The following is a 20,423-nucleotide window of genomic DNA, read 5'->3' as shown; positions in this document are numbered from 1 at the left end:
TCCCTGCACTTGGGAGACAGAGGCAGGTGGATCTCTGTGAGTTCAAAGCCAGCCTGGTCTACAAGAGCTAGTGCCAGGACAGAATCCAAAGCTACACAAAGAAACCCTGACTCGAAAAACCAAAAAAAAAAAAAAAAAGTTAGTTTATTATTCCTGCAGAGAGCATTGTCAGCTCAGATTTAATTTTATTTAAATTATACATGCATAAGTATACACCAATTTACATGTAATACTTTTAAGTATTTTAGGGAGACAGTTAATGATATGATTCCTTGTGACTTTTTCAGAATTTCTGCTGTTATCTTGCCCTTCTCCCTCTTTCTTTAATGTCTCCTATCCCCCAGTTTCCCATTTCCCCCAGATCACTTGTACCCTGACTATTCTCCCTAATGCTCTCCCCTCATCCTGTGGGCCCTTTTCACCTTCCTGATTTCTGCAGTTACTGCAGGTTATATATGAATATCTGAAGATTTGGAGCTAGGGGCTACAGATGAAGAGAACATGTGAAGCGTGTCGTTCTGGGTCGGGGTTTCCTCACTCAGTATGATGTTTTCTGGTTTCATCCATTTACCTGCAAAGTTCATGATTTCATTTTTCTTTACAGTTGAATAATATTCCAGTGTATATACACCATAGTGTCATTATTAATTCATCAGCTGAAGAGCATTTAAGATTGTTACCTTTTCCTAACTATTGTGATCAGAGCAGCAATAAACACGGTTGAGAAAGTATCTGTGGAGTAGAATTCTGAGTCCTTTGGGCATATGCCAAGGAATGGTATTAATGATTGGTTTATTTTTAGTGTTTTGAGGATTCTCCACTCTGACTTCCAGAGTGGCTGGATTAGTTTATAATCCTATCAACAGTGAATGAAAGTTCCCCTTCCCCTCATCCCATTCAGCATTTGTTGTCATGTTGTTGTTGTTGATCTTTGAAATCTCAAAGTTATTTTGATTTCTATTTCCCTAATTGCTAGAAACGGTGAACATTATTTTAGATGTTTCTTAGTCATTTTATTACTTCTTTCAGAAAACTGTTAAGACCCCAAGCCCATTTTCTTTCTTTCCTCTGGGTTTTTTGTTTGTTTCGAGACAGGGTTTTTCTGTTTTCTTTTCTCCTGCTTGTTTTCGGCATCTTTGTGGAATAATAAATAGCTGAAGCTGTGTGTACTCATGTTTGGTCTTGATTTTGTTCTATTGATCTACAGGTCTGTTTCAGTGCCTGTCCCTTACGATCTGGAACTGTAACTCCCTTAACATTGTTCTTTTTGCTCAGGATTGTTTGGGCCATCTGTGATCTTTTGTCTTTCCTTATGAATTTTAGGATAGGTTTTTGTTTTGTTTTGTTTGCTTCTTTTTCTGTGAAGATTAGGATAGGAATTTTGACTAGAATCATACTGAATCTGTAATGGATTTTGGTAAATGGGTCATATTCATATTATTAATTCTACCAATCCATGAGCATGACAGTCTTTCCATTTTCTAGTGTCTTTTATTCTCTAATTTTCTCTAAAGTTTTCATTGAAAAGGTACTTCACTTCTTTGGTTAGGTTTATTTTATTTTAGGGTATTGTGAATGGGAGTGTCCCCATCTCTTTCTCTGTATGACTGTTGTTGGTGTATAAAAAAAAAAAACAGAGTGCAAGTTGATGCTTCATTGCTGAATTTATTGTTTTTAGAAGTTTTCAGGCCAAGTTTTGGGATATCTTATGCATAATATCATGTCATCTTCAAACAAACAGGAATAATTTCTTTTCCTACTTGCATCCCTCTAATTTCTCTCTTATTGCTTTGAGCACAATATAGAAAAGGAGTGGGATTAGTGAACAGCCCTGTCTCACTTCTGATTTCAATGGGATTGCTTCAAGTTTTTCTCCATTTAGGATGACGTTGGCTGTGAATTTCTCATATATAGTTTTTCTTATGTATGTTCCCTTCAGTCCTACTATCTCTAGAACTTTTATCATGAAGGCATGTTGGATTTTAGTTAAAAAACAAAACTTTCTGCATTTATTGAGATGACTAATTGATTTGTCTTTAAGTACATTTATGAGGCTTGTTACATCTATTGACTTGCATATGTTGAACCATTTCTGCGCTTCAGAGATAAAGCTAACTTGGTCATGGTGGATAGTTTTTTATGTATATCTGTATTTGGTTAAGTTGTATTTTATTGAACATTTCTGAATCTATGTTAATTAGGGACCTAGACCTGTATGTAGTTTTCATTTTTGAAACTGTGTCTTTACTTGGCTTTGGTATTTGTGATGCTGGCTTCATAAAAGAAATACTGACATGCTCCTTCCGTTTTTCTTTCTTTTTTAAAATGTAGTTTTAAGCGGATTGGCTGTAAACTTTCTTTGAAAGTCTGATATATTTCTGCTCTGAATCCATCTTGGCTTGGACTTGTTTTAGTTGGAGGGCTTTTTATTATAAATTTCAATCTCTTCCTTGGTTAGGGATCTGTTTAGGTTGTTGGTCTCTTTGTTGTTTAAATTTGGTGGTTTGGTTAAATCTATAAATTTGTCCATTTCTTTTAGGTTTTCCAATTTAATGGAGTACAGAATTTAAAGTATTTCCTTACAATATTCAGAATTTCTTTTACGTCTGTTATGTTTTCCTGTTTCTTAGTCTTTTAATTTAGGTTCTCTCTTTTTTTGCTTAGTTGAATCCAGGGGCTTGTCAATCTTGTTTATCTTCTCAACAAACCTGCTCATAGCATCATTGATTCTTTGTATTTTTCTTAGTTTCTATTTCATTAATTTCTGCTTTTCTATTATTTCTTACCATTAACTGGATTTGGATTTTGTCTGTTCAATTTTTTGTCTTCATTTTTTTTTTTTAGTAGCAACATAAAGTCATTTATTTGTGGGTTCTTTTTTCGAGGCAGGGTTTGTGTGTGTGTGTGTGTGTGTGTGTGTGTGTGTGTGTGTAGCTTTGGCTGTTCTGTAGCTCACTCTGTAGACCAGGCTAGCCTCCAAACCACAGAGATCTGTTTGCCTCTGCCTCCCTAGAGCTGGGATTAAAGGAATGTGCCACCACTGCCCAGCTAAGATTTAAGTATCAACATGTGGTTTATTTTAGAGACGCTTCTGTGTGCTGCTGAGTGTATATTTTTATGCTTAAGTGGAATATTCTGTAGATAACTGTTAAACTTATATGACATATGGAATCATTCAATTCTGATGTTTTTCTGCCCCCTTATCCTCCTACACCCAGGTGACCAGTCTATTGTACAAAGTACTAAAATCATTTACTATTATTGGATTGATGTTAATCTGTGTCTTGATCTCTGGTATTACATTATCTTCTCTTTTCTTTCTTTCCTTTTTTTCTTGGTTTTTCGAGACAGGGTTTCTCTGTAGCTTTGGAGCCTGGCCTGGAACTAGCTCTTGTAGACCAGGCAGGCCTGGAACTCAGAGATCCGCCTGCCTCTGCCTCCCGAGGCTGGGATTAAAGACATGTGCCACCACCGCCCGGCTCTCTTCTTTTTTTTAATGGAACTGTATACAGGAGTTTGGTGCACATGTTTAGGATAACAGTAGCCCAAGAAGATGCTTTGTGGGCTGGAAAATTGTCACTGGCAGTCCACTGAGTGTGTGGACTCTACATACTACAGTACTAGCATGCCAGGCAAGATGCGCCTATTTGTATTATAGTGGCATTACTGTTATGAGATAATCCTTTTTGGTTGGATTTGAGGCCTGTTCCACAGGGGGAATAGTACTGTAAATCTGGGCAAATGCCCTTGGTCTTGGAGGTCATGGGCCCTAGTGGGGAGGCTACTGTGGGGTTTTGTTTTTGAGGGATACAATATGCCTGTCAAACAGACTAGTCATACTGTCAGCTTTGGTAGAAAAGCTACTTTGTGCAGTGTGCAGCAGTTACTGCATAACCAAAAGCCTGACAATGTGAGACAGCTCTAGATGGCTCATCTTTTTTTCACTTCTGGAGTAAAACGGTTAAGTCTTATGCTGGGTAAATCACCTTCGTGATCATGCTGTCTCTCCTATCAGGCAAGTATTAGATGGGTCATCTAGGTCATCCATCCCAAGGCTCAGCAAAACCTCATGGGAGAGGTCAAGCGGTGGTGGCACACACTTTTAATCCTACCACTCAGGAGGCAGAGTCAGGAGGCAGAGACAGGGGGATCTCTTGAGAGTTCAAGAGCATGGTCAACAGAGCCAGTCCAAGGACAGGCTCCAAAGCTACAAAGAATCCCTGTCTCAAAACAAACAAACAAATTCATGGGAGAGAAGACAGAAAAAAAGATTCAGTCTTGAGAACAGTCTTCTGGATAAGGCAAAGCTGCTGCACTCACGAGCTCTCATCAGCTGTGATTCCCGCACAGCACTAGGTCCATCAGCATTATGTTAAGGGAAGAAGAGCTCACATCTCTGCCCCTTCCTGAGAATGTATAAGCAGTTAATGGCTGGGGCAGAGAACCCATCCTGGCTGGCTCATGAGACTCCACACATCCCTGAAAAGTTCTTAGGAGAGAGAGAGACATTTTCTTCAGAGGTACAGTCACTGGTAAAATTGCTCATACACCTTTGACCCCTCAGCCACGCTCTGTGTAAGTGCCCTAATCAAACTCATTAATTCACAAGAAAAAGACATGAAATCATAAAGAGTACTATTTGGATGAGAAAGAGGACTAAGCAACACAGGAGGAAGAGATAATTGGAGAGTAAATATGAAAATACATTGCATACATGTATGAAACTATCACAATGAAACCCATCAATATGTACAATATATGCTAATAAGAAACTTTAAAGCCAGAAGGTGGTGGCACATGCCTTTAATCCTAGCATTTGGAAGGCAGAAGCAGGCGGATCTCAGTGAGTTCAAGGCCAGCCTGGATTACAAACCAAATTCCAGGTCAGAGCTGTTACACAGGACAGCCAGGGCTGTTACACAGAGAAATCCTGTTTCGAAATACAAAAAAAAATTTTAAAAAGTGTTTACTGTTTCCAACAGCAGGCATAAATTTCCAAAGAAGTTAATTTTATGTAAATATGATTAGGGGCCTATGTGTTATTTGTGTATGAAGTACTGAATAATAGGCAAAACATGTGGGTCCTCTATTATAACTGAAATGCTAGCAATGTTTCGATCTACTATAAAACTTAATCATTTGCATAAATTATTTTGAAAGGCAGTACATGTCTGTAATAAGATCTCTTAGTGTTAGCCAATGTGGATTCAAATCCAAGTTTATTTGTTTTCTTTAATTTGGGAGAAAATTAACCAAGCTAGCGTCATCTTCAAAGGGAAGACAATACCCTACTTAACCACGCTGCTGTGGAGACTAAATGAATAAGTAACAAGTCATAGTAAACATTCTCTTGCCTGTGTGACCCCATCATCTCACGTCAAGTCTACAATCATCCATTATGACTAGAGCAGAGAAAAATACTGACCCTTTACAGTGCTTCAAGCTATGCAAGTTCCCATTAACAAACACGTTATACTTACTACATACATAATCCCCTCCTTCCTTCTCAACACCCATGATGTGCCAGCACCTGTGCTAGGCTCTAAACATACAGCAGGAAACACAGTACCACATCTATGGGGCTTACATTCTACAAGCAAAAGACCCAACTTTACATGTGTGTACAATCAGGTTGGCAAATCTACATCACGAATAAAGGATGAACACTGTTACATATAACCTACATGAGCATAGAAAAAAAGTGAAAAAAGAAAATCCCAAAGTTATTCTATTTATAGAAGTTTCTTGAAATGGCAAAGTTGGTTACCAGTAGTTAGAGACGGGCTGGAGAGAAGTAGGGCCGACTGTAAATGGGAAAGACCTGAGATGCCCTTGTGCTGAAGTATTCTACTCTGAATGCTCAGTGCCAACAACCTGCTTATTACTCCAGAGAAATTGGAAGGTTTTCCTGGCATGGAAACTGGGTAAAAACACAAAAATATTTAGTTATCTTTGTTTTGGGCCGTTCTGGTGATCAACCCAGGGCTTTCTGTACTCTAGGCAAGTGTTTTACCATCTGAGTAAAACACTTTCCTATACTGAGTGCAGTATCTCCGAAACACTAAGCTCAACTGAGTCACTGTTCAAAACACCCAAGTTCATTCAAAATCTTCTGTGGTCAGCTCCAGGTAAATCCTGAAAGAGTGCAAAACAAGATGCTAACTATCCCTATTACTGTTTCATTGAAACAGACAGCCCCCACCAGCTTTACTTATACAATTCTTAAAACACTAAAATACTAATTAACAGAAATTTACTGACAATAAATACAAGTAACATGAAGGAATGGAGCAGAGGACAGCAAACTGAAATTCGGTTTTTATCAAAATCATACTTGCCTAAATTCAGAGATGGTTAAATGCTTACCAAAAATGGCTTCCTGCAGTTAGTTCTCAAGGATTCCATTTAAAATATTGCATGATTTATGCACTAAGCCTTCAGTCTTCTGCCTCCACAGCAAATGTAACAAAACTTGACACAGATTTCCCTAGCCAAGAAGTATTTCAATTAGAAATACTGGGGATTGGTTTTGGTAATGGCCATTCTGTTAAACAATGGATGTTAAGACATTCAGTCAATAGGCCCTTCCCAAATGATGTCATAGCCTGTTTAAAGTCTACCTCATTCCATTAATTATAACTTCCAATTAGGCAAAAGAAGTTATTTTTTAGCATGAGAAAGCTAAACAATAAAGCAGGCTTCAAATACAGTGAAAGGAGAGCAAGGTGGTTCATGTTTATAATCCCCACTAAAGGGGAAGGCAACAGGGTGATGTGGGAGTCCCCTCTGCATGCTGTGAATACCATTGGTTAATAAAGAACTGTCTTGGGCCTGCACAGGGAATAGAAGTAGGCAGGGAAAACTAAACTGAATGCTGGGAGAAAGGAGGCGGAGTTAGGAAGAAGCCATGGAGCCACTGCTGGAAACAGATATGTTGAAATTTTGCTGGTAGGCCAAGACCTCATGGTGATACACAGAAGACTAGAAATGGGTTAAGTTAAGATGTGTTAGCCACTAAGAAGCTAGGGCTAATGGGCTAAGCAGTGATTTAACTCATACAGTATCTGTGTGGTTATTCTGATTCTGGGTGACCACTATGAACATGCAGCCTCCTCCAACAGGGCGGTAAGTTCAAGGCCTGTCTGGGTACCCAGTAAGAGTCTTTCTCTAAAAACAAAGAGAAAAAAATAAGGTCAAGAAAGACAGGTGGATCACTATGGTCAAGGCCAGCCTGGTCTATAGTGAGTTCCAGGGCAGCCAGGATTGCACAAAGAAACTGCTTTGAAAAATTTAAAAAAAAAAAAAAAAAAAAGGTCAAGATAAAATATGGGTAGAAGTCCCAGCAGTATCCAGAATTCTATTAACTTCAATTTTTTTTTTTTCGTTTTTCGAGACAGGGTTCCTCTGTAGCTTTGGAGCCTGGCCTGGATCTAGCTCTTGTAGACCAGAGCTGGCCTCAAACTCACAGAGATTCACCTGTCTCTGCCTCCCAAGTGCTGGGATTAAAGGTGTGCGCCACCACCACCTGGCAACTTCAATTTCTTACACTGGAAGAAAATGATGCTATGATGTGCACACCCCCAAAGAAAACTCTGGACTCCCATTTAACCTACAAATAAATCAGACAATTCCACAACACCACTGCCACGCCCTAGCAGCGCAGACACTAAACCCTCATTTCTTAGAGTGAGAACCTCATCTGAGTGCATGGAACATCCCAGCTGTCACCAATGGAATTATTCTCACTCTCCACTGAAAATATTTGAGAGGCTACTAATTCACTGTGAGGGGAACCTGAAGTCCATGTGATAAATGAACAACCAGGAATTCATCAGAAAGGCTTTTACTTTTTAAGGCAGTATCCAAACACACACATAGATTTCCCATTCTAAAAAAGAAATGTAATAAAAGGATTGATTTTTCACCTGATAGTCCCAGGACTGTTAATTCACAGAAGGCTCAGGCAGACCAGATGGCAGTCAGTGAGTAAAAACATTTGCCAGCAAGTTTTATACGGCAGAAGGAGAGAACAAACTTCTTCAGTAGGTTGTCCTCTGACTTCCACACTGGTATAACATACACAGCCACCACCCCATTCCATCCCACCCTCCACACAAATATTTTAAAGACAAAACATAACATTGTTAAAATATTTATTTTGACAGTCTATTGTAAGTCAGTACAGGCTCCACTCTGCCACAGATGCGTTGAAACGATGTCTTTCTCATCCAGCCAGAGCACACACCTTCCATGTTGGATTGCTTCCAAATCCAGATGACCAAACAGGCCTTTATCCCCAAAGTAGGCTAAAACATTTGTGAAGAGGAAAAATAAATTAAACGTGGAAACAAACACTTTCCAGACACAGCTGAAGAACCAGGTCTTACATTTATGTTTGTGTTTCCCTATCAATCTCAGTGACTAGAGGACAAAAATCCACCAGCAGACAAAATGAGCAACGAAAACAATCAAACACAGAAATACACTTTTATTACTGTGAACATGGTTACTTCGGGAAAGGCAAAGGAAATTTTCTCTTCATATATAAGATGAAATCAATAAAAAGATAAATGATTATTTTCATTAACTAAAAGGACCAAGGAGCCCAAATCAAATTTTATTATTATTATTATATAAAGCATCAGGAAAACAGAAGAAACCTTTCCTTAAGTACTTTCTATGAGTCCAACTCTGCAAAGGCCACACTCCTACTGGCATTTCTGCTTCTAAGTTACCATAATTCTGACACTGAACCGGCTACAGGATGGAGGAGGAAGAATGAGATGTAACCTGGGGCCTTAACCTTAACTACCCACACCAATAGGATCACTGAGTTACTATTTCCACTTACACTAATTTCTACCCAAAATGTTTAATTCATGAAGGGGCAGCAACTCCATGTTATTTGTTAAAGGGAGGGTAGCACCGGGATTCAAGAAAGAAAAGAGGCCGGGCGGTGGTGGCGCACGCCTTTAATCCCAGCACTAGGGAGGCAGAGGCAGGCGGATCTCTGTGAGTTCGAGACCAGCCTGGTCTACAAGAGCTAGTTCCAGGACAGGCTCCAAAGCCACAGAGAAACCCTGTCTCGAAAAACCAAAAAAAAAAAAAAAAAAAAAAAAAAAAAAAAAAAAAAAAAAAAAAGAAAGAAAGAAAGAAAAGAGATGCTTCATGTCTAAATCTTACTGGCTAAAAATGTGACTTAATGACAATGAGGTTCTGTAGTTTACTTTTAAAGGCCATTTAGGCCATGCCATGCCTAGAAAGCACAATGCATTTACCATTATCTATCAGATATGAACTAATGTTTCCCACTGAATCCAAGTATTTTCACATACAGTTAAGATTTGGAAATAAAACTCTACACTTATTCAGATTTCTTTCTCAGTGGATAAACATCCAAAATAAAGAAAAAAGACAATCTTCCCTAGTCTGACACAGAGATAATTTTCTTGTCAGTCTCCTCAGCACAGTGGATGAAATTAGTAATGGGACAATCCTTCAGAGGCAATCCATTTTTTTCCCCAGACAGGGTTTCATATAACCAGGCTGACCTCACACTCACAATGTAACTTATGATGACCCTAAAGTTTAATATTCTTGCCGGGCAGTGGTTGCACCCACTTTTAATTCCAGCACTTGGAAGGCCAGCATTGTCTACAGAGTGAGCTCCAGGACGGCCAGGGCTGTTACACAGAGAAACCCTGTCTTGAAATACCATGATTTAATCCTCTTGCCTGCACGTCCCAGGAACTCGAATTTCAGATATGACCATTATGCCCCATTTATGGCAGAGGTTGGCCATTAGGCAAACATTCTACTAACTGAACCAAATTCCCAACCTTCGACTCTTCAAGGGAAGACTTTTGTTAGCACAAAAAAGGAAAGAACATGAAAAAACAGAGTAAAGAAATGAAAATGCATCCAGGAAGCTGCTCCACCTAGCCTGCAGTTTTGAGGAGTCAAAACCTGCTGGGATAACAGAAGGATGCATCCTGTCTCACTACTGGATCCTAAGCACTTAGAAGCAAGGACAGCTGAGCAGTTAGTCTACATGTGTGGAAGACCAATGAATATAGAAGTAAGCCACAAGCAGAGCAGGAAAGACACTGAAGAATAGACATGGGACCTGTTTCAACAAGGAAAAAAGAAAGAAAGATTCAGCAAAAAGACATTTGAGATTGGGACTCTCTAGAAGCAGGTTTCATCAGGGAGAAACTGAGGGGAAAGCATTCCAGATGTTAGGAGCACACGCCTTTGCTTATCCAACATGAGCAAAGACACAGTTTATTCTGCACTGCCATATAGTCATGTAGTCAGGGGGAAAAATTCCTTAAACAAACAAAAAGGTGGCGAGAGACAAGTAGTGGTGGTAGCACAGCACACGCCTTTAATCCCAGCACTAGGGAGGCAGAGGCAAGTGGATCTCTGTAAGTTTGAGGCCAGCCTGGTCTATGTAGCAAATGTCAGGGCAGCCAGGGTTATATAGAGGAACCTTATCTCCAAAACCAAAAACAACAACAAAAAACTACTTATAGTTTATTGACCAAATTACCCAACAAGTGGTGTTAATATTTACACAAAATATTGTTACTCAATTCTCATGGCAACTTAATTTAGGAGGTATTATACCCAAACTATAAAAGAGGAAACAGCATTGAAAGAGTAAAGGCCTCGAGGAAACATACTTGATACTTTCCAATATGTGGAAAATATTCACACAGCTTGACCAAGTACTGACATCTATGGTAATGTGTCTTAAGTGAGTGTTTTTCTAAAGATGCAATTGTTTGCAATCACTGAGCCGCTCAAGAGCAAACTGCCTCACTACTTCACAGGAACATTCCTTGTGAAATTTATAGTTCAATGAACCAAGACTAATGGGGATGTGTGAAGGCAATTTTAAAAAGCCATTCCATGAGGTGCATTCTTGTAATCCTAGGACTCAGGGAGCTGAGTTCAAGGCCAGCCCAGTCTACACAGTGAATTTAAGGCCAGTCTGAAGCAAACAAGACTTTGCCTCAACTCCCCTTACTCTCCCCCCTGCCCCCCAATAAAGTCACACAATAAAAAGAAGCTGTGTCATAACAGTCCCAAAGAAAGAACAAAGTGAAGAAATAAAAAAGAGCCATCTGATAAAAATTTTAGCAGGAAAAAATTTAACTGTACACCAATCAAGTCAAGGGCACACATAGCAAAATCTCTTGTGAAAAAAGGGGGAAATAAGAGGCCAGTAAGCAGAGGAGTGGAGAAATTTTGTATCACAGAGCACAGGAAAAGCAGTAGGCTATGCAGCACTGTGCAGACTCTACAGGCTTTGGAGATATCTACTACCTACCAACTGTGTGTCCTGCTCTGGAAAACGGAAGTGACAATTACAGATAAAATGTACAAATCACCTAAAATTACTGGCACATTGTAGGTGGCCACAAGTAATAATTTGAAAATTTGAAATTAGAAGGGTTGGAGGTGTGGCTTACTGGTAGAATGCTTACCTGCTATGCACAATCCCTCACTACTCCCAAGAAAAGAAAAAGAAATTCTGAAATCAGAAATACTTCTAGTATGAGCATTTCAGGCAAGAAATACCCAACCTGCCCATTTTTTTTAAAAGGTATGTTCTGCCCATTCTTTACAAAGAAGTGACTTGAAAGAAGGGTTGAAAAAACTGAACACCTGGTATATCAAATGGAAGCTGTTAGGGTAACAATGGATGCCTGAGAAACACTGAATTCTCACAGCACCACTGGAGTGCCCAGTCAGCATAGTGACAGGAGCATCAGCCCTTCCAGAGCACACCTTCCTGTTGAGACTCTGCTTTACAAAAATATTTATAAAAAAAAAAAAATATTTACACACGTGTATACTGTTCTCACAAGTTACTACATTTTAAAAGTTCAAATATAAAGGTCTACTGGCCAGCCTGAAAGAATACTGGAAGGTGATAGAACCTTTAAGAGCAAAGCCTTGTGGGAAGAAGTGAGATCATGGAGGCATGTCCCTGCAGGAGATACTGAGACTCTGTCCATCTTCTCTTGGCTTCCCCATCACCAAGAGGTGGAAAGGGTATCCTCTCGCTCCTACTACTGCCATGGATGGCACCACCAGCAGTAGAGCAGCAGAGCCAAGCAACCACAGCCTAAGGCCTCTGAAAAGTAAGCCAAACAAGCCTTTCTTCTTTATAAACTGACAGCTAACAAGTCACAATGGAAAGCTGACTAATAGATGAACACACGCATATACATATATATACATTAATATGCACACTTCACATAAAATTTTCAAATAGCTTATATATCACCAACAAGAATTGTTTCTAGATAACAAATGTGACAATGTATTTGGGAGCTATATATATTGACAGACTTCAATTTACTAATTTTATAAGAATTTATCATGAAGAAATAAAATCAACAAAAACTATGTGCATTAAAAAGCCTGGGAGCTGAAGAGCTAAGTTGGCAGTTAAGAGCACTGGCTATTCTTCCAGAGGACCAGGATTAAATCCCCAGCACCTACATAAAAGTTTACAACTGTCTTTAACTCCACTTCCAGAGGATCTGACACTCTCTTTTGGCCTCCATGGTCACAGACACACACATGGTGCACAGACATACATGCAAGCAAAAGACCCATACACAGAATAATAACAACAACAACAATAATTTTTTAAAGTTACATTGTTATATAGAATACTGAAAAACCTAAATAATTGACAAATAAAAAATATATGGTTTATCAATTCTAAATTCAGGTGAAAAGACCAAAATTCTATATATGTATCTTTGTTAGACTATGGTGTAAAAGGCTTCCCTTTCATGTTGTAAGACGATTAACTCTATTTAGAATGTATATCTTTATGATTATAACACAGTAAATAGAGATGGGAGGAAGCAAAGCAGTTATATAGTAACTAGTATGAGATAACCGGTCCACAGTTTCTCTCCCAACAACCCAAGAAAGACCACAGTGGCTGGTAAAATTATATTTTACTCAAAGATTCAATACCAATTAATATATGGACATCTGCCTCCAAATGTTGATATTCAAGAGCAATACCTTAAAACTGATGGTTCAGGCATTCCAGGATCTGCACCCCTCGTAAATCCTGAAGGGAAAAATAAAAACTTTCAAATGAAACAATTACAACTCCAGTAGACAAAAAGCCCACAGTTACATCTCTTTCAATCCGATCCAGGATGTCTCAACTGACTTGTGCTGCTGAAGGTTTCTTTTTTCTTTCTTTTTTTTTTTTTTTTTTTTTTTTTTTTTTTTTTTTTTTTTTCGGTTTTTGAGTCAAGGTTTCTCTGTGGCTTTGGAGCCTGTCTTGGAACTAGCTCTTGTAGACCAGGCGGGCCTTGAACTCACAAAGATCTGCATGCCTCTGCCTCCCGAGTGCTGGAATTAAAGGCGTGCACCACAACCACCCTGCGCTGCTGAAGGTTTCTAATTTCCACCAGAATGTGGAACAGCATCCGGGACTTCTCAGCAGAAAGGACAGCTGTTTCCTCTGCACACAGTCAGGAGTCACTCTCAACATGCCCTGCGCCCACTCAGTCACTCCACAAGACTCTTACAAGTCCAACACCACACTGGAAGACTAGGAAGAGCTTAGAGATAAAGGGAAATGACACCTTTTCTGAAAGTATAACTGAGGATATCTTACTTTATCTTCCCCAAACTACTTTCTTTATAAAGCAAAGACTAGTGACAGAAGTCCTTTAATATTATTTATCTACCTATTTAGATCCATACACTCTAATTACAAGTTCAAGTAAATGAAACTTTTACTATTTAAATAGAATTTGCACACACACACATACACACACACACACACACATTTGCTGGATAATGTCAACAACTACGAAGGGCTGGGTATGGTGGCCAGCACTGGGGAGTCTATGGTAGAATCCCAAGTTTGTCAAGAAAGAAAGCCACACACCAACAACCAACCCATGAGGGATCTGAATTGCATCCTACTTTGAACAACAAACTAACCTGCTGCTTTCAGAAACTGGAAGACAACGAAAGATTCTGGGTCAGACATACACAAAGGAGTTCATTCTTCCCAACAGTAGCTGGAGTAAGAATATCACTTTTACTCCAGTAACCTAAGACCCAATGCAAAACTCCAAGCAAAGAGGGTGAGACAGCAGCTGTACCATGTGCAAGACAAGACTCCTGGGTTTGGGAACCAGAACCTTCTTCTATAATGGCTCTAAGTGTGTCTCTAGAGAGGTGATATTTTCCAAAGCTGCCTGTTAAGAACATCCTCAAAAGTCAATGTAGAATAGTCATCAGGGCATGAGCTAAGAGTTACAGGAAGGCAGGAAACTATAGAAAATTATTTTCTAATTGGTGGATATTAAGACCTATTGTTCCGCTGGGTGTAGTGGCACAGGCCTCCACAGGCGGATCTCTGTGAGTTCAAGGCCAAGTTGGTTCTCATAGTCAGGCTAGCCAAGCCAACACAATGAGACCTGTCTCAATAACGAGGAATTTTTTGCTGGTAAATGTTCCAGCAGATTCTTTACTACTAGCGTCACTTTCTGTCATGCCATACTCTACAGCACTATCCTCCATGAAGCACTAAAATTACAGCTGGCCATAGTAACACGGTCCCAGCACTCTGAAGTCAGAGGCAAGTGGATCTCTGCGAGTTCCAGACCAGCTTGGTCTAGAGTGAGTTCCAGGACAGCTCCATAATAAAGAAACCCTGTCTCAAACTACAAATAATAGCTGGGCAGCAGTGGTGCACAGAGCTAGATCCAGGACAGGCAAGGCTACGCAAAGAAACCCTATTTTGAAAATCAAAACTCAAACAATAATAATAATAATAATGAAAAATATGTAATAAGCTAATCTGCAGTTTTAAGTTTTAGTGAGAGAAGATGTAGATGTTGAACCTGGGAAATAGCTTAAACATAAATTAAACTTCACATCAGTGTACCAGAAAAGACAATGATAAACAGGAGTAAGCACTGGACACGCAGCTCTGTTAGCATCAGTCTTAAACACCCTGACTTGGATGCTGGGTGAAAATTATTAGTGTCAAGTCCTAGGAAAGGAATCAATGTGCATCACACAGTCCTCAGACCAAAGTGTCTGACAAGTTGCTACAGCTTCTAGCAAAAACAGAACGTCAATACAGACATAGCTGTGCAAACCTGCAAAACATTCACAAGTGCAAGACAGGAGGATGTTGAGATTACAGCCAAGCCAGCCTAGGCTGCATGGTTAAGGCCTGTATAGGGGAAGGGTGGAGGGGCCAGAGAAGGAAGGAGGGAGGGAGAGAGAGGGAAAGAAGAAAAGAGGAAGGAAGAGAGGGAGGAATGGTCAAAAGGAGAAGAACCCAGTACATCGTTAATCCCAACTACACCAGAGATTGAGGCAGGACTACAAATTCAGCTGACCTCACCTACAGAGAGACTATGAAAATAGAGGGACCTGCAAAGAATTGTTTAGACAATACAGCCTACAAAAACAAACTGTCAGAAGGGCAAGGTAGCACACACCTTTAATCCCAGGAGGCAGAGGCAGCAGGATCTCTGTGAGTTCAAGGCCAGCCTGGTCAATAGAGCAAGTTCCAGGATAGGTTCCAAAGCTACACAGAGAAACCCTGTCTCAAAAAACAAAAAAAACACCCCCCCCCCAATAAAGTAACAAAAAACAAAAACAGGCTGTTACAATTATTTGCTTTAATCCTTGATACCTAAAAATGTCACTATCTGTTACTTTCTTTTAAAACAGAGGAGAAAGAGCAGGCCTGTAATTCAACCACTTAAAACGTGCAGAAAAGAGAAACCAGGAGTTCAAGGCTAGCCTGAGCTATGTGAGGCACTGTCTCAACAAAAATACTAAAGGAAAAAGATTTAAGTCCTACGAAAACATACAGGTTATCACTGCTCACACAAACCTCACAGGTACTCCAGCTGCCTGGAGAACGTCCAGCCTCGCTAATGGCTCTGCAACTGAAACTTATCTTACAGAATGCAAGTCACCTACAACAACTGGAAGTTGTGGGGGTCCTACTCGAACATGCGAAATGGAGTTCTGAAATGTCAAGTTGCATATTCAAGCCCAGAGAGCTGAAGCTAAAATTCCACGCTGCTTCCCTTTGATGTTATTGACTGAATAAGATAATTAGGATTAAAAATAGAAAAAAAAAAACTACTCAACCAGGAACAGGGTAAGGTCCAGTGTGCAACTCTCGGTGAAAATATTTGCCTGGACACTCGGGCAAGGAAAGTATGGCTTTATGGTTCGGTTTCTTTCCCTACAAGATGGAGTCAGTAACTTTGGGGGGGGAGGGGGTTAATCACCGAAATCCTTCATTTTAAAAGAAAGTTTAGGCTTCAACTACTGTCATGATCACGCTTAGAGGCAGGGATGTTTTAACCTGATCTACTTTCTTTCCACTTATGCCAACCTACAGGAGGAGAAACGTTCTGAAAGCCAGAGAGGTTGACTCTTTCTTTAGGGGGCTATCTAACCCTACAATCAATCCTTAAAGGTCTTAACTTTTATTTTACTGATTTAAGTAAGGAAATGAGGGTTTGTGACTAGTTAAACATTACCCATATGGCTAAAGGAAGGAACTAGAAGTGGGTTCTCGAGCCCGGCCAGACAGAGAACGTGGACGATAGTTACCCGGGTTTATTTTCCCCGACCCGGAAGACCAAAGATGAGACTCCTAGACCCACCAACCCCTGCCCTGCGGCTCCTCCCAAGTGTTTCTCCCACTGACCCAGGTAAATCACGAGAGGAATGAAGCCCCAGCGGATGGCAAACTGGCCGCCCTTGAAGAGCTGCTGCAGCCTCTGTTTGGCTTCTTTGCTCAGCTTCACCATGGCGACGACGGAGCAGTAGAATGAAGACCCTCCACAACGACAGCGTCGGGATGCCGAACGGGAGAGGAGCTGCGCATGCGCCACATGCGACCTTTACGGCAGGAGTCGTGAGGCAGCGCCGACAGAGGCCGTAATTCGTCGTCCTTCACCTTCTCGCCCGTGGCGCTGTTAGTTCGCTGCGCTCAGACTTTCACGTTTTATTAGTTTGGAGTATGAATTGGGCTTTTTCTTAGAGTGCGGCGGGGGGGGGGGGGGGGGGGGGGGGGGAATGCAGGGTTTTTTGCTTTGTTTTTAATGACAGGGTCTCTCTGTTTAGATCAAGCTGCCCTCGAACCCATTAAGATCCCTGCGGCTGCTGCCCGAGTGCTGGAATTAAAAGTGTGCAGTTTATCACCTGCTTCCCTGGTTGCTGTAGGATGCAGTAAGCAATTATTTGGGGCTTCCATTTGCCTGAAACTACTCCTGTTTCCCCCACACACACACAGTCTTTACCAATTTTTAAAGCAAACCTCTCAGTGTTCTTTCTTGAGATAGAAGAGATTCTAATTAAATTACAAACAACAGCGTTTCAGTCTGATTCGGTCTACTGTTCTGGGTTAGCTTGGAAAGTTTTTACCATCACGGAACCAGGTTCTTAAAGCCAAAGGTATGACTGCCTGAAAGGTTAAGAATGGACCCTCAATAGGACAATCTCCTATTTTTTTTTCTATAATTTAAATCTAGGTTTTCTTCCACCTTTGCACCTATGCCCTGTTGTTTTGTTTTGTTGGTTTTTCAAGACAGGGTTTCTCTGTGTAACCCTGGCTGTCTTGGAACTCTGTAGACCAGGCTGGCCTTGAACTCAGAGACCCTCTTGCCTCTACCTCCCAAGAGTGTTGGGATTAAAAGAATGCACTACCCCTGCCTGGCCTATGGTCTGTTTTTCACATCCCAACATTTTCAGATTTGGGAAGTTTTTACGTAAAATTCCAGGTTTATTTGTCTGTTGTGATAGGATCTTACTGTGTAACTGTGGTTGTTCTAGAACCCTTCTATGTAGTCCATGCTGGCCTCGAACTCAGATCACCCCACCTGGTGCTAGGGTTAAAGGCTGTACCATGAACCATGCCTGACTTTGGTCCAACAGATTCCATTGCAACAAACGGGAGTTAAGGAGCTGTGGTTTCTGTTGGCAGTATGTAAGGGGGGAGCTGCTTCTCTATTTTAAGTTCCAATACTTAACTGACCTCAGGTTCACATCTCCTCCTTAACATAGGAGGTCAGTGGTTGTCCTCTCTGGCTGGACATTCACTTTGAAGAGATTTAGAGCTCTAGCTATACTTCCTGGTGGGGATCTACACGTACAACACTTGATTAGTTTGGGGATGAGGCCATTGGTTTGTATTTGAAGTTCCTTGAGTGTGTCTAATATTTAGTAAGGATTCCAAAGTAGCTGTCTGGATGCAGTCATATTTGAATGTTTAATTACAGGTCTAGTGTTGGGGACCCTTCCCCAACCTCCTTGGTTATGGATGACCCTGGGTAGTGCCGCAGAAATCAGGACACAGGGGATGCAGAGTAGGAGATACAACTGCATACTTTATTGCAAAGCCAGTGCTCTTTTTATATGCTCAAATCATGATTCAAACTAGGTTCCCATAGTACATGAAAATAGTTTCATAAACTAGTCACTTGGTTGCAACTATTTCAAGAGCTTCATGCCCTAGCTAATCTAAACAAAAAGCTCAGTGTTATGGGAAAAACTCTTGTTGTAATATAATATGTAAAAACACCTCATCAGAAGACAAACCACAACTAATCAGAGCCTTTGAACTACAGTGCACATCTGTGTTCTCAAGGACTGACCATTGGCAAGGCACTCTACTGATGGGAGAAGTTTGCCTTCTCCTGACTTTGTTTGCCAAGCATGTAAGAATGCTACCTCAAATCACCCATGCACAGAGTTTCTATGCAGTTCAAATTCAGCCCTCTACAGTCTAGGACTTGATTTCTCAGAGAATTTTGTTGTTGTTGTTTGTTCATTTTTGTTTTTCAAGACAGGGTTTCTCTATGAAACAGTCTTTGTCTATCCTGGAACTTGCTCAGTAGACCAGGCTGCCTCGAACTCAGAGAGGTCTGCGTACCTCTGCCTCCCAAATGCTGGGATTAAAGGCATGCACCGCCACTACCCAGCCCAAAACTTTTTCTTTTTTATGTGTATAGGTGTTTTGCTTTTGTGTATGTCTGTATACTGTGGACGTTGTAATGGTTTAAGTAAAATCCTGCAGGTTCCCTGAGGGGTGCAGCAGCAGCAGAAACTCGGCAGGTCTCCGAGTGGCAGCAGGGGGCCATGAGATCACACTGCAGCGGGTATCTAAACCACAGCAGGCCACAAAGGCAGCCGAGTCCCAGGCAGCAAGCTGTGTGGAGGGTGAGAGACCGAGATGGATAGGCACGCCATGCAGAGTGAAGTTGGATATTTATTTAGTGAGTTATGGAAGGGAGGTGTAGGGTTCCCCTGGTGTCAGTGTTGTAATTTTAAAACCGCTGCGAAAGAGAAAGATGCCATGCAGCAAGGTTCACGTGGAGGGGTTTTTATTAGGGGAAAGGGAAGATAAAAGGAGGGAAGGAGGGGGGGAGACGGGTCTCTGGAGACAGGAGCAGCAGAAGAGAAGGGGGGGAGAGACAGGGAGAGGAGAGAGAGATGGGCAGTAGACAGGGCTCTTTTAAAAGGGTACATAATAAATGCGCATAGGAGGTGCCGTTAGTGGCTACAGCTGAGACATATCCCGTCAGAACCCCAAGGGCAGGCCAGCACAGATGCTTGAATACTCAACAGAGTCACAGGTGAATGTCAGCCACTTGATGTGGGTGATAGGAGCCAAACTCAGGTCTTCTGCAGAGCAGCGCATTCAGCCACTGAGCCATCTCTGCAGCCCCAGGACTCTTTTTTTTTTTTTTTTAACTTTTAAGCTAAGCTATAATTTCATGATTTTCTTACATTCCCCTTCCTTCCTCTGAACTCCTCCAGTATTCCTACATGCCCTCTAAACATTCTTTACCTTGCCGGGTAGTGGTGGTGCATGACTTAATCCCAGCACTTGGGAGGCAGAGACAGGTGGATCTCTGTGAGTTTGAGGCCAGCGTGGTCTACAGAGGGAGTTCCAGGATAACCAGGGCTGTTACACAGAGAAACCCTGTCTCTAAAAATAAACGAACAACAACAACAAAAAAAATCCAATGACCTCACTAGCCCTTAGCTGGCTAGGTTTCCAGGACCAGGCACTGCTTCCCTCCTGTTGAGCAGGCCTTACGTACAACTAGATAGCTGTTAGTTACTGCCAAGACATGAGTGCCACTATTTCACCCCAGTGTGTAAATCTTTATATAGCTCCTTGTTGACTGAGCTCCTCCAAAACAGACACTTCCCCATCTTTCTACTCAAATGCTTGGGTGATAGTGCAGTAAATCTTGGCATTTGGCCCCTCGGGTCCAGCAGAGCTGAGGTGATCTTCCTTTCTCAAACCTGCACTGAGCCTTACTGTGTGGTAGAATATTTCTGTTTATTTGTTTCTTCCTTCATTAGTTAAGTGGAAT

The 20,423-nt window shown here is 41.1% G+C and overlaps 1 protein-coding gene across 1 annotated transcript; it reads right to left on the bottom strand.

Annotated features, from left to right (window-relative positions):
• Positions 1 to 8,136: 8,136 nt before the first annotated feature.
• Tomm7 (translocase of outer mitochondrial membrane 7) lies at positions 8,137 to 16,933 on the bottom strand. Its single transcript, XM_038321025.1, has 3 exons — positions 16,745 to 16,933; positions 13,057 to 13,105; positions 8,137 to 8,306 (listed from the first exon to the last, which is right to left on the bottom strand). Exons 1-3 carry the CDS (start codon positions 16,845 to 16,847, stop codon positions 8,291 to 8,293), a joined length of 168 nt encoding a protein of 55 aa, XP_038176953.1. The 5' UTR covers positions 16,848 to 16,933; the 3' UTR covers positions 8,137 to 8,290.
• Positions 16,934 to 20,423: the final 3,490 nt, after the last annotated feature.

This window comes from Arvicola amphibius, chromosome 2 (assembly GCF_903992535.2).
Source record: "Arvicola amphibius chromosome 2, mArvAmp1.2, whole genome shotgun sequence".
Lineage (NCBI taxonomy): Eukaryota > Metazoa > Chordata > Mammalia > Rodentia > Cricetidae > Arvicola > Arvicola amphibius.
Note: the sequence above shows the minus strand (reverse complement) of the source record. Positions and strands in the feature narration are given on the sequence as shown.

What these genes read in the sequence shown, in the direction of transcription:
- Tomm7 (XM_038321025.1), bottom strand. Translation starts at nt 16,847, where the DNA reads ATGGTGAAGCTGAGCAAAGAAGCCAAACAGAGGCTGCAGCAGCTCTTC. An exon ending in TCCTCTCGTGATTTACCTGG is followed by an intron (nt 13,106 to 16,744) that starts GTCAGTGGGAGA and finishes TTTTCCCTTCAG; the next exon opens with GATTTACGAGGGGTGCAGAT.